This window comes from Brassica rapa, chromosome A03 (genome assembly GCF_000309985.2).
Source record: "Brassica rapa cultivar Chiifu-401-42 chromosome A03, CAAS_Brap_v3.01, whole genome shotgun sequence".
Lineage (NCBI taxonomy): Eukaryota > Viridiplantae > Streptophyta > Magnoliopsida > Brassicales > Brassicaceae > Brassica > Brassica rapa.
In genome coordinates, this window is record NC_024797.2 from 21,086,161 (window position 1) to 21,100,358 (window position 14,198).

The following is a 14,198-nucleotide window of genomic DNA, read 5'->3' on the forward strand; positions in this document are numbered from 1 at the left end:
GAACTACATGTTATTATTTTTAAATGTTTCTCTATTAATATATAGGGGATACTTATGGTCAGTCCCGGTCTTGAGATATCACGTACGGTCCAATACAAAAATAAAAAGAGAATTTGTACTCCCTACACACAACATATACCCTATTTGCACTCCATACCCTATTTCCCCCCAATTTTTTTCCCCCCATCATCACCATTTTCCCTCAACTCTATGGTATCCCACTTCTTTTTGTATATTGAGCTAATTTACTCAAATAAAAATTGGGACCTGAATAATTCATAAAAGCAAATTTAAAAGAAAATAATATTTTTATTACTTTTCTTATATATTAAAATAAAGAACAATAATATTTAAGATTTACTTGTTTTTATCTTTAAAATGTCTCACAACTTTTGTGGATTCCTATCTTCTTCAAAAGATGATATTACTAACAATAAACAAAAGAAATCGGTTTCCAAAAATCTTAGGCCCCATTCATTTGTTTTACCGGAATGATTAAAACCGGGGCCTGCTTATGGTTTGATAAAAGAATAACATTCATCTTCTTTTTTTTTTAGAAATATTCATCTTTTTTATTGCACTATAGATTACTTAATTCGTCTTTTGTCATCCCCTCCTCCTTTTTCTATAAATAGAGAGAATGCAGGGTAACATTTTATTCATCTCTTCTTCTCCATAAAGAGCGTGCTAACTTATATATATGCAGTTAAAGAAAATGACATCCAAGACTTTGCTTCTGTTAGGTCTCTTTGCATTTCTTCTAGTTGTCTCAGAAATGGCCGCGGCATCTGCAAGGCAGTCGGGTACCTTAAACTATTTTATAGAAACCAAAAAGAATTCGTCAGCCTATTTTGTTCGTTTTATGTTTGGAAGTTGGTATATTATTTTTAGAAATACTAAGTAGAAACAAACTTACGATGTCAAATCCTTGTTATATACGTATTAGAATATCCCAAAATATTTTAGAAGTCTGATGCGATTTTATCAGAACATCAGTTTTATGTTTCTTTGTTTTTTGAAAAATAGAAATTCCAATTTATATTCAAAATTTAAAAGCTTTTATTAGAAATTTAACATCAAAATGAGGAGACGAATGTACATAGCACTAGGCACGTGCTAAACAAAAATCTTTGAAATAATGTGGTGTTTTTGGGGGCAGGCATGGTGAAGTCCGGAAGTGAGGAAACTGTGCACCCTGATGGATACGGAGGTGGTCATGGAGGCAATGGACGAGGTTACGGCGGAAGAGGAAGCCACGGGGGCAAAGGAGGAAGAGGTGGCCACGGAGGAGAAGCTGTTCAGACTAAGCCTGATGGATTTGGAGGTGGCCACGGGGGCCATGGAGGCCACGGGGGCCATGGAGGCCACGGGGGCCATGGGGGACACGGGGGGCACGGGGGAGAAGTTATTCGGACTCAGTCCGGTCACTAAATATCCATAATCTATCTATATATAAGTCTTGTATGCACTTACGTGTGTGTATGACGATAAAATAAACTTGGTGCTTTTGTAATAAAGTGACTCAAGTTTAAGAAAATAAACTATGGGAATAAAATGTCATAATGTCATATCTCTGTGTTCGAGTTGTGATTTGCGCAACACCATCTCCATCTCCATCCCTAAAGTGCGCTAATAATCTTTTTAAAAAACTATATTAGTATTTTAATATAATCTTATATAACTATTAAAATAAATAAATAATATTATAAAATAACACGTGATATATGAAAATATTTGTGGTTTCTCATTTGGAAAACTATTTTATCTCTTTATTACGTTTAAGAAAATATCATCATCGAGCTAGGTACTCTTAAGTTTTGTGTAACTACAATGTAAACTAAATGTGAACTGAAAGTAATAATAAGCAATGTAAACTAAATGTTGGAAGCCATGACTCACATTATTCAGCATTCATCAATTAAAGACACATACATTTTTTCACTGAACTTAAAACACTATCTCATTTTCTCAATTTGATTTATGATACTGAATCTAAATCATATTTCATAAGTAAGAGAAATATATTAACACAAAGCTGCAAGCATGTTTAATCACTACAAGAATTATTATAATATTTCTGATTATTACGTAGCTATATAGCACACATCTATAGCTAATATTAGACAGGAAGCAGATAGCAATAGATCTATTACATTGCCTCAGCGCCAACGCTAAATGGATTTGTAGCTAATCTATAGCACACTAGCAAGGTATTCGCAAGATCATTTTCTGTAGCCTATAGTGAGACTGTAACAGTGACTTATTATGTTACTAACTAGTGAAGACTTAAAAGCTACTGTGTTTCTATAGCTCAGAGGCTACAAATTTTAGTGGCAATCTCTCCTAACAAGTTTATGGCTAATATTGTAGCCACAAATATTGTAGTCACAAATTTGTAGTTAAAAACTATTTTTTTTTTTTTTTTTTTTGTAACACTGTTAAAAACTATTTAGTTCTCAATAAATACATCAAACTTGACAAATTGTTTTACAATTATATAATATATAAATAGATTGTAACAGAAAATCTTAATCAAACATAATGAAAAAAATCACCGGGAAACAAACAAGTTGATAATCTAGTCTACAAACAAAAGTTTAAATCAAAAATAGGATTAGTATTCTATATATATAACATATCCATTCCAATTCAGGTAAGTAACCATATGATTCATGCACATGAATTTCCATATATCAAATCTAGGTGTATACACCAGCAACATGCATTAAAACCGAAAGTAGACAATAATTATCGTGACCTAATAAAAATGTCACTATATAACTCAAATCTATCTACCAAACCATATAGATTCTCCTTAAAAATCATTAATCCAAAATAGATATACTCAATCATGGATAAAAGAGATCGCAAAATATAAAAGAGACTTTAGAAGATAAAGAGATTTCACAAATGTTTGAACAAAAAAAAAAGAGATTTCACAAATGAAAGGGATTGATTCATAAAACTTCCATAAAGTGAGATATATGAGATCTTTTACAAATGAAATACAAAGAAAAACTTTAGAAGTAAAGTAAAGAAAAACTTTAGAAGTATCCTCCTATACCAGTATCCTCATATACCATCCATATACAAAGTCAACATCACATACCTTAATTTTCGCTGATTCCGCTATCAATTAATCAGATATCCATTTTCTTTACTTTAAGAATTTCTTTGCTCAAATTAGTTTCTTAGTATATCATTGTACTAACCTGTGGAAGCCGATAAATATTTTTACTGTAAAATCACATTTTGATCAAACAAGTTAATATAGAAACCACTGGTTTCAAAGAAGTTCGTTGAGCTGTTCTTGTTCTAGGTTCTCAAGTGTGAGATACAATATTAATCTAGTGGTTCACAGATTTAGAATCGTTAATTGGAATTTCGTGACCATCAAACTATCTCGGGCCATGGAGTAACTCTGTGTTTGTGCCAATACATTATTCCATAGTGTTTGAAGCGATGCATCAATCACTCTTATGATTCGGTCATTTTGTTGAATTTATTGGAAACTTATCCAAAAATATATAAGTAACATGTCTTAAAATCTGAGTTCTAACACGATATACAAAACTAAAAGTGAATTCATAAACTACAAACGATTTTATTATGACAGACACGAAGATTACAACTCAAACGCAAAGACATAACATAATCAAACTTTATTCTCATAATTTGGCCTCTTATTCTATCCTGGCCTTGCTATATTTGAGGGACTTACACCATTACAAACACACCAGCATGGTTTATGTATACTCATAAAGACACATAATTGCATATATGGTGGTGGTGAATACAGTATCGACTTTTAGTGGCCAGGCTGTGTCTGAACAGCTTCGCCGGCATATGAGCAACACCTTGAGCAGCCACGGTAACCTCTGTAGCAGCAGCCGTGGCGGCAGTAACCTCCTCCACGGCCTCCTCCGTTGTATCCTCCTCCTCCACGGCCTCCTCCTCCTCCATGGTGTCCTCCTCCGTTGTATCCTCCTCCGTTGTGTCCTCCTCCGTTGTAACCTCCCCCTCCGTTGTAACCTCCCCCTCCGTTGTAACCTCCGCCTCCGTTGTAGCCTTGGCCACCACCACCAGAATGGTCAGGTTGTAAGGTATCCTCACTCTCTGACTTCACTGCAAACCCAAAACAGCACATTTTCAAAAATACTATTATAGCACGTGCAGATGTGCATTCCTTTCCCGGATTTCTAAAATTTTCTCTTGAAATCTTTCTAAATCATCTATATAAATTCGTAGTATATATAACTTTTCTTTAAAGATATGGTACACAACATTGTATATAATTTCTATATAAAATTTGCTTTAAATGTTTGAGATGGTCCTGATACGCATAATAAGACTTCTTGACTACATCTTACATACTTATATGTTTGGACCTGAGTAAGTCAAAATATCGTAGTTCGAACCAACTTTCCTGACTTAGAGGGAACGAAATAGTTGGATCCAAGTATCCTTGCAATAATTTTGGGCTTTGTGTAAAGATTCCAACGAAAAGAAACGTAAAATTTACAACATTCAATATACGTTCAAATTCAGTTAGCCTCACAAATTTTTATCTATTTAGACTCAATATATAAAAGAGTTTTACGTACCTGACTGCCCTTCGGATGTCGCGGCAACTTCTGAGATGACGAAAAGAACTGCAAAGAGACCCAACAAAACTAATGCCTTGGAAGCCATTTTTAAATTGTTTATAATTATTTGTTGTATGGAGAAGTGATGAATGAAATGTTACCATGTATGCCATCTATTTAAAGAAAACGAGGCAGAGCAAATGAGAAAAGTCAAATGACTCTAGGCCAATAGAACTAAGAGGGAATTTAATATCAAAATGAAAAGTCATGGAAAATACTAAGCAAACTGTAAGGAGATAAGTATCAATGGCGTCGGGCCACTTTATGGTTGGTTGTTGGATTCATTGTTAATAATTTTGAACCTCCCATAAATGGCAATCCCCACTAGTCTTTTAGATTTTTCTATAAAACGTCTTAAACACAGCGCATTCACACGAATATAGTCATATAAAAATAGTACTGGACATTATTGGAGAGTTTATTGGTTATTCATCGTCCTTCCAATCTCAACCGACATATTTTAAGTATTGGGTTGGGATTCGCATCCTTAGAGGTTATCGTTTGGAGACCAGGGATGAGCTCACTGTCTGGGGTCGATCAACGTAGTTAATCAATTATTAATTTTTGCATTGTACAAACCCTTGTTCAGAAACTCGCTAGATATCATAGTACGTTCGGGTTAGACCTAATTAATATCCAATGAAAAAAAACAGAGATCAGTTTTTTTTTTTAAGTATATGTATATATTATTACATGTACTAAAAACATGTGATTCTAACGTGTCCTAGTGTTATGCCCTTGTTGAACAATCACAGGTCTGGTTCAAATAGAGGTTAATTTCTCGTTGATTTTCTCATTAGTTGATTATCAAAATATCTCCATCTTCTTCCTTCAGCCTCTGTTGACGAAGAACCCTAATTTTGCCTCCAAATTTGTTTCCACTATTTGTTACAGTATTCCATTTTTTTTTTATGTTTATGTCCAGAAATCATCGAATTTCATCTTAATACATGATTTAACACTCAAAATTTAGAAAAACTGATTTTAGGTGATTTGATCCTAATCCCCACGGTTAAAAGGTGTTGAAACTTCGACTAAACAACCGTGTTGGCAATAAGTTTTTTAAAAGAAAGATAGCTATGGATAGATCTAGCTATGGATTTAACAAAAAAACATATATGTGAGAGACATAATTCATAATTTGACTGTTGAATCAGCAAATAATTTCAATTTACCGACTATTATAACGACAATAAAATAAGCATTATAATATAAATCATTTTATTTGAATCAAGATATTTTTAGCGAGGTTATAAGCTTATAATTTTTGACAAAAACAAGAAACAAAATAGTGGAAGCTATAATATAAATTTCATTCGAAAATAAATGAAAATATTTTAAATGTTTATTATAATTCAGAAATAATGACAAAGCATATATGATATATGTTTGTTTACATGAAAGCATTTTCTCCTTCCAAAAGTAACTCTTCCTCTCTTTTTTTAAATTGACTCGTCGCTCATTAAAAAATATATATTGATTTTCCAAGTTAGGAATTTCTAACTTGGATAAAGAAATTCAATTATGTATCATTCGTTGGTTTAATGATTTATTGAAACGACGAGTGTGGTTTCTCAGCAGTTTATGAAATTCAGAAGGATGATGTCTTTGATCATTCACTTATGTTTTACTTGGTGCTTCATATGAATCAGGAAGTTGCTTATATATTCTTCTTCTTTTTCCTTTTGTATCTTGGCAGGGTGCATATCAGTCGAAAATCTTAACTTTTTACATTCAATATTTATTTTTGTTTTGATGAAGCCACCACAAACTGTTACTGTCTTTTCACAATTGGAAATCGATTAGTAACATCAAGGCAAGTTTTTATTGTTGTATGTTATGTTGTTTCCGAATTCCAAGTAATTTGATAATGTGATATATGCCTTAATTCACGACTCCAAAGCATATTCCTACTCCATAGCTGTTATGATTGATCTTAATATTTCCTCTTCCATCCACCTTCTAAAATCCTTGGAATTAAAGTGATTTAATTGGATCATCCTCAACTTCGAAGACAATAGGACCAATGCACGATCTGATGAATCAAACTCGATCTTTATACATTTTTACAATATGAATTCAACGAAAATCTAGTCTCTAAAATTCTAATACATACAGTTTAGACTGCAGAAATAGGTTAATCTAACCACATTGTTTGAGAATCGAAAACGATTCTTAGTGCATTTTCTGTCTATCAATTGTTTCAGGTACCCACTCTGAAGTTAATTTACATCGTTTTTACATTCTATGGGTTAGTTTCTTACAAGTTCAAAACACAAAAACCTCTCTTTTGTTTTAGCTTACTCTTCTCTCGCATAATCGTAATGTAACCTTGATTTTTCGTGGATTCGCTATGCGTTTACGGTCTGAATAAATTAGTGGTTAAATCTGAAGGGCGCCCCTCTCTCGCGGTTATTATGGCAACTGAAATGTCTTCCCACCTATCATGACTGCTTGGGACCGTTCTCGTTCCGTTGTCATATTGTACTGACGTATCGACGACAGTTTCTTTCGGTCCTAAGTTTCAAAATCTTTGTCGTCTAATCTTTTCTTAGTGGTTGTTTAGTATGATATTTGTTTTTCTTCGTCGTTTTTACTATTACTAATTTTCTTGTACCTTCTTTAATAAATTTAAAATAATATAATTTATATATATATATATATATATATTTGTTAAAAAAGTGTTATGTAGAAGTATTTTGGCCTAGTATTCAAGGTTCAAAGGCTTTTACACCATGTCTATGGTTCTATATATAGAAACTACATCGTGAAATTTTCCTTGAAATTATTCATCAATACTGCATATATTTTGACTCATGTATGACTACAAGCTGACCAAGCATATGGTTAGAGCCGTGATGTGTATAATTATTATAAATGCCAAATATTTTCACCAAAGTGTAATTAGTTCTATCGGTGTTTGTCCAGTTCTATATTGTAAACGGCCGTGAGTTTAACTCTTTCAAACTCATTGCCACATAAATTTTAATTTTTTTTCAAAATAAATAATTGGAGAGCCAAAAATATATTTTGTGCTTGGGGACTCACGAAATTCAGGCACGACCATGAATATATTGCAGGTAGTTTATTATCATTTATAGTAGAGATTATATAATGATACAATCCAGTGTTAGAAAAAAATAAAGAGTGTCATGTTTGCTATGGTTGACAAAATCATACATAATTATGACGCGTATTATGAACTCCAAAATTAGCGAAGTGTAAAAGATTATGACCAATCCAACAACTAACCGTACTATGGGCCCTTGCGATACCAATTTGTGCTTATCCATTTGACATCTATTTTTTTTAGACATCTTTTCATATTATTGAATTGACTTTTTAAAGATAAATCTAACTTCTTGTTTTCTTGTGGATTGTTAACACGTAGCATTTACTTACAAGTACACCCCACCTTGCATGCATCCTATAAATAGGGGTTCTGCATGGGACACTATACTCACCAGCTCCTTCTTCGCTATTACTTTTGGATAGATCATTGGTGTTTTGAGAGATTGCTTACGATGGCTTCTAAATCTTTGCTTCTCTTAAGTCTCATTGTTGTTATCCTCATTGCCTCTGAGGTGGCAGCCAGGGACCTAGCTGATAGCTCGGCAGAAAATAAGAACAATGGTATGTAGAAATGTCATTATACCCTAAGAAAATTATTATTTTTGAATACGTATGATCGGAACAAGCATGTAAGGCCATTTGAATATTCATGAAAGTTGAAGTCACTTTAGAAGTTTGATTTGTCATACCTTTCACCTTCTTATCTCCAGCATGTAGAAACTTTTCTTTGAATTAGAAAAACCTATTTCGAACCCTTCCGAAAATTTTGGTGTGCTTCAAGACGAGTGAGTCAAAAGTGATCAGAAATCACTATTGCCTTGTTTCTTCTTTTTTTCACCAATCACTCATGTTTATTCAGTAATTTGTAAAATAAGTACGAGTTCCCCTTACTGTTGTATTGATTAGATTCAAAACAAGAAGAATATGTATTCACAAATGTTTTGGGTTTGAGAAACAGAGAGAGAAGAAGGAATGCAAACTGACCAGTATGGAGGGTATCCAGGAAGAGGGTACGGAGGATACCCCGGTGGTGGATATGGGGGAAACCGAGGTGGCGGATATGGCGGAAACCGCGGTGGTGGATACGGTGGTAGGGGCGGATACGGAGGTCGTGGAAGAGGATACTGTCGCTATGGTTGTTGCTACAGAGGCTACTACGGTGGCTGCTCTAGGTGCTGTGCTTATGCTGGTGAGGCTGTTCAAACTCAGCCGGAGAGTACTGATCCAGCTCACTAGAAAATCATGCATATTGGATTCCTCATGCTGCAATGGTTGTGAAGTATAAGTCTCAAGTCAAATAAACGAGAATCAATTAAGATATATATAGTGAAGTACCAGGGTTTGAAAAGTTTGTCATAAAGATAAAAGAAAATGGAAGTTTTTTTTTTCTAATGTGGTGTTATAATAAGATTACCAAAAAAAGAGTGGTGTTGTAATAAATGTTTGTGTGATAAAAAGTTTGTTTGATGTATGGAATATGAATCATATATTAATATGCTACGCATCTAAAATGCAGTTATCACTGAAAGCTTACTTTTATTTAATATATTAATCATATATTAGAGTTTCTTAATATTATGAGACCCTGTTCTCTCATTCTCTTTTGTGTTCCTTTTGTGCAGGTATTGCATCTCTTTTTCTTTTGAACATTTGCGGTATTGCATCTTTTCCCAGCCAAATTCTACAATAGTTTTATCTTTTTACAAAAGAACTTACAATAATTATATCTTGACGTAATGGATTTAACGACATGAGTTGCTACCTGCTAGATCTCTTATAATACGTTGATATAATATATTTCAATCTGCAATATACTATAAGAACATCAAATATTCAACCCCTTCCAATATACATTGATTAGATTTTTATTTTAGTATTCCATATGTTGTAGATCTAATTCATGTTTACTGTTGTAATTAGTGTATATATTTCTCCATTTTTGTTATTCATTTATGTATTTAATTAGATGATTTAACAATCAATATAGAATTTTTAAAAATCTTTATAAAGTGTCGTTACTACAATATAAAAATTGTATTTTAAGTAGTGTTTGTGAAAATGTAAGTTTACCTCCAAAACAATTTACCCAGCAATCAATATTTAATGTTTCATTAAGAATACTAGGATCGTGTCCGCGCTACGCGCGGATATTGGGTGAAGTTAAAATTTGTGTATGACCATAGTTGTGGCTATTTCTGATTGTTGTTAAAATAGATTTAAAGCAATTATAAGAAGGAATATATGACATTGAGTTTTTTTAAGATTGATTATTTATTTTTATGCGAATGAAGTTGGAAGTCAATCGATAGAGATGTAAAAGTAGAAGGGAGTTGATGTTTTTGGTTGTGTATAGTGGTTTTCTGTAGTAATGGAAATTAAATTAACGTGTTGAAAATTAAAAATATGTAAAAGTACTTCGTAATTGAGATATTGTTTAGCATTATGGTGTTTTGAATTTGGAAATAATCTTTTAAAAGTGTGTTTAGGTCTTCCATTAATAAACTAATTAGAAATTTTATGAATTACATTGAAAAAGGGCCCCTTGAAAAAAACTTATGAACTAAAAAACCAGATAAATTGATCGAAAATTTAATATTAAGGTTTTGTTGTGTTATTTTCGTAGTATACCTACCAAATCAAACTATCTCTACTCTTGATTTTGTACTTAATAGTTAAGATGTTTTGTCTGGATTTTGGACAATTGATTTCTTGGATTCCATAGAGGGGTGATTGGGTTCGTATGTGTTCGAGAAGTCTATAAACGCACAGTAAAATCGTAATTTTGATTTACCTCCAGCAGGTGGAGGATAATTGTGGTTTGATTTTACCATCGTGTTGAGGAAAACGACCCTTTGACGAAAGAAATAATTAGAAAATGAGTCAGCGAAAGAGAGAGATCTTGAAATGTGGAAATCCACTGATTGAGTAACTTACACGTAATAGTTGTCTCCGCCTTTCTTCTCGTTGCAAATTTCGGAGTGGAAGATGATGTGAATGTTATGTGGAGCTGAGGTTGTTAACCGGTTTGTATCAAATTTGCAATGTTACTGAATGTATTCGTATATTTTGTTGATTTGTATTGATGAGACAAAATATTTTTTTGAACTTTCAGTGCAGCCGTTGATTGTGGCAGGAGATGTGCTACTTGCCTTTCTGATATTATTGTCTATCGAGAAGAACATTTAGGTATTATAATATGTTGAAGATTTTTATATTTAATGTGATACGTTTAAAATTTGAAAGTCTTGTGTGAATTGAAATAATTAGTTACAGTCATCAAATTGAAGCGAGAGAGAAAAAAAAACAATCTGATAATAAAAGTTCATAATTTTTCTTTGTTCATTACTCTTTGTCTTTGTTTTAAGGAGAAAAGTAACAAAACAACATAATAGGTTTTGAATTGTATAACCAAGATTCTGGTGCAAGAACAAACCACTATATAGTTTAAACAGACTTGGTAGATGTCTATAATCTTTTTTTTTTTTTGAGAATTTTAATTTTAAAGTAAATATTAGGAGCTATATTAGTCTATATTTTGATCCGCGCTTCGAAAGCACGAGTTTTTTCGGTTAATAAAAATGTGATACGAATAGTATTTTTGATTATGATTTATATTATTAAGTTATTATATAAAATATTTTTTAAAAAATTATGTAATTTGTCAATTCTTTTATTTGAAATTTTGTGTGTACATTCTTATCTCACAACATCATCTTTATATTTTTATGCATTAGAAGTTAAATTTGTTGGCATATTTTAGACTAATTTAAAAATATATATTTGCAGGGGTTACAAAATATATAGAATATAAATGTAGTTTCTAAATGTAATTAGATTTCTTTAAGTTGGACACAACTTTTATTAACTGGACATGTTCCTAATTTAATAGTATTGACTTGAATTAGTAAAACAAATAGGGATTTTTACCACTATAGATTTTCTGGTTCATATATGTATTATTTATTGTAAAGTTCATACATATTTTTTTAATAATAGTGCTTTTAAAAAACAATTGTTTGCTTCGTCGGTAACTGCGATACATGCGTGTCATACGGTATATAATTTCAAACATAAACATTTTTAATCTATATCCCTGGATCTATATTCAATGGTCTTATTGATTATTAAGACACATTATAAATTTGAATCCATGAAGTTCAAAGAAGAAGGACAATCTTGTTATCAAAACAGATTTCAAAGATATTGGATTATGCTGGTGTTGGGCCAAAGGATTAGTATTAGTATTATTATTAGGGTTGTTAAATTCGTAATGATGTGGAAGTATGATTGGATGAGAATATTTCATCCTATGTGGCACCTCTAATTGAGCTCTAAATTAGTCTTTTTTATATAGTAGGATATATATGTTAATCGTGTATATATAATCCAATAACCAAAAATATTTTCATGTTTTACCCATCTAGCTATAAATAAAAAAATTCATAATATTTGTCTAGTTTTCTGTAAGTTAGATATTGATAATTTAAAAATAAAATATAATTAAATAGAGAAATAAATTAAAGTTCTGTGTAGACAAAACTCGTTGTTATCAATCTTGATTTGAATGATTGAATACATTCTAAACTATCATAATCTGATATAAACAGATAAAAATATATCATAGATTTGAAATGGAATCATAAGAGAAAAATATACAGTTGAAAAGGAAATGATACACATATGAAATAGAAATATATGTGTAGAATGTTATATATAAAAATATATATATTTTCAGTTGAATGCCTAATTTGATTATTATGTGATGAAGAACATAAAGCAAATAAATTTTAAGAAATGAAATAAATAAATACAAATTAAAGACATTATGGTACATATTGTAAAAAAATTAGGGGAAATTTGTTGAGATATCAAACAAACAAACAAAATATGGTTAAGTGCACAAAAAGTACCTCCAATATTTCTACAATATATTAGGGCTTGACACGGATTGGATATCCGGGTTTTTGGAGATATTTGTGATTTGTTTCGTATGTTACGGATATCAAATTTTTCGATTTACTTTGCTCTGGAATAACTGAATATCCAAAAAATATGTAAATATTTACGGATATTTACGAATAGTTACAGATATATCATTTTGTTTTAGTTAATACAAATAATCTAGAAAAAATGAAGATACAATTTTTCTTTAAATATTTTTACATGATATATAAAATAAGAAATAAAAGAAGCAGTAAAATTATATATTTGTAAATTTTAAAATTAGTTATAAGAAAGAAACTTAAGAAAAAGTTATAGATATCATAAAATTTCTTTTATTTTTTTATTTTAATACTTTTATAAGTAATACTGTGATTAAAATTTATTAAATTATATGTTAAAATATCAATTATATAAACTCATACATTTGAAACTCTACATTTAGTCAATATATATATAGCTGTCAGAGCATATTGGAAATCCGGTTCTTAAAATTTTAGTATTTGTGATTTGCTTTGTTTTTAACGAATACTAGAGCTTGACCCGCGCATTCGCGCGGGTATTCATTTTTGGTTTGCAAAAAAAAATATTTATCTTATATAAATGGTAATATATGTTTTTAAAATTTATATATATATATATATATACTAAATAATTATTTAATATATTTCTAAACACAATCATTTTAGAATTTATAATGAATAATTTTATTTTATTTTTTTGACCCGTCAACTGTTACAACCATATTTTTAAAATATAACTCGTGTGTTCGTGCAAATGTATTTTTTATGGATCAAAATTTTAATGTAAAATAAAATGGTTATCTGTTTTTATATTTGATTTATACGATTAAATAATTTAATATTTTATTTAAAATTTTGTGGTTTATATTATGTATTTTTATAACACTTTTATGTTTTTTAGACGTCGTTAATATACCAAAATAAAAATAATCACCCCCGTAATAATAAAATCTTGTTATATTTTTGACATTGATTAAAATCTTGTTATAATAAAATCTTGTTATAATTTATTGTTTACCTAGATTATAGGAAACATTTTTTAAATAAATAAACATAATTTGTTATACTTTATTTTAGGAAAATGCATTAATTAAACTATAAAAGACAAGAATACTAAAAGGTAGGTAAATTTATTATTTCAGTGGCATTCAAATGTAAATAACTTTGAAAACTAAGGGGTAATTTATATTGGTACTTCTCTTTTAATAATAGAGATTGATTTTTAGTATTTGATTTGCTCCGAAATTTTACGGATATCTGAATTTTTCAGATCGAACCGAAGTAAATAACGGACTGAATCAAATTTAACGGATAAATATATATATATATATATATTTGTTTATTTATTTCTAATCCTGTGTTTTGGTTTACTTTTTGACTTTAAATATCGTACTCATATAAGTCAAATTGATACCTCTGACCTATATAATAGCGTCAGTGGGCGAAATCTATTTGACTCTATTAGGTCTGGAGAGACGCAGAAAAAAATAGCATGCCGCATTTATTGTTAGAGAAG

General features: G+C 30.7%; 3 protein-coding genes across 3 annotated transcripts; 2 read left to right on the forward strand and 1 right to left on the reverse strand.

The window, feature by feature from the left end:
• The first annotated feature begins 337 nt into the window (after nucleotides 1-337).
• LOC103860333 (cold and drought-regulated protein CORA) lies at nucleotides 338-1,570 on the forward strand. The gene is made up of 2 exons (XM_009137923.3): nucleotides 338-803; nucleotides 1,160-1,570. Exons 1-2 carry the CDS (start codon nucleotides 701-703, stop codon nucleotides 1,429-1,431), a joined length of 375 nt encoding a protein of 124 aa, XP_009136171.2. The 5' UTR covers nucleotides 338-700; the 3' UTR covers nucleotides 1,432-1,570.
• Nucleotides 1,571-3,566: 1,996 nt separating this feature from the next.
• LOC103860334 (glycine-rich protein 3) lies at nucleotides 3,567-4,863 on the reverse strand. Its single transcript, XM_009137924.3, has 2 exons — nucleotides 4,605-4,863; nucleotides 3,567-4,125 (listed from the first exon to the last, which is right to left on the reverse strand). Exons 1-2 carry the CDS (start codon nucleotides 4,690-4,692, stop codon nucleotides 3,809-3,811), a joined length of 405 nt encoding a protein of 134 aa, XP_009136172.2. The 5' UTR covers nucleotides 4,693-4,863; the 3' UTR covers nucleotides 3,567-3,808.
• A 3,182-nt stretch (nucleotides 4,864-8,045) lies between these two features.
• LOC103860335 (glycine-rich protein 3 short isoform) lies at nucleotides 8,046-9,240 on the forward strand. Its single transcript, XM_009137925.3, has 2 exons — nucleotides 8,046-8,279; nucleotides 8,677-9,240. Exons 1-2 carry the CDS (start codon nucleotides 8,093-8,095, stop codon nucleotides 8,952-8,954), a joined length of 465 nt encoding a protein of 154 aa, XP_009136173.2. The 5' UTR covers nucleotides 8,046-8,092; the 3' UTR covers nucleotides 8,955-9,240.
• The last annotated feature ends 4,958 nt before the right edge of the window (nucleotides 9,241-14,198 follow it).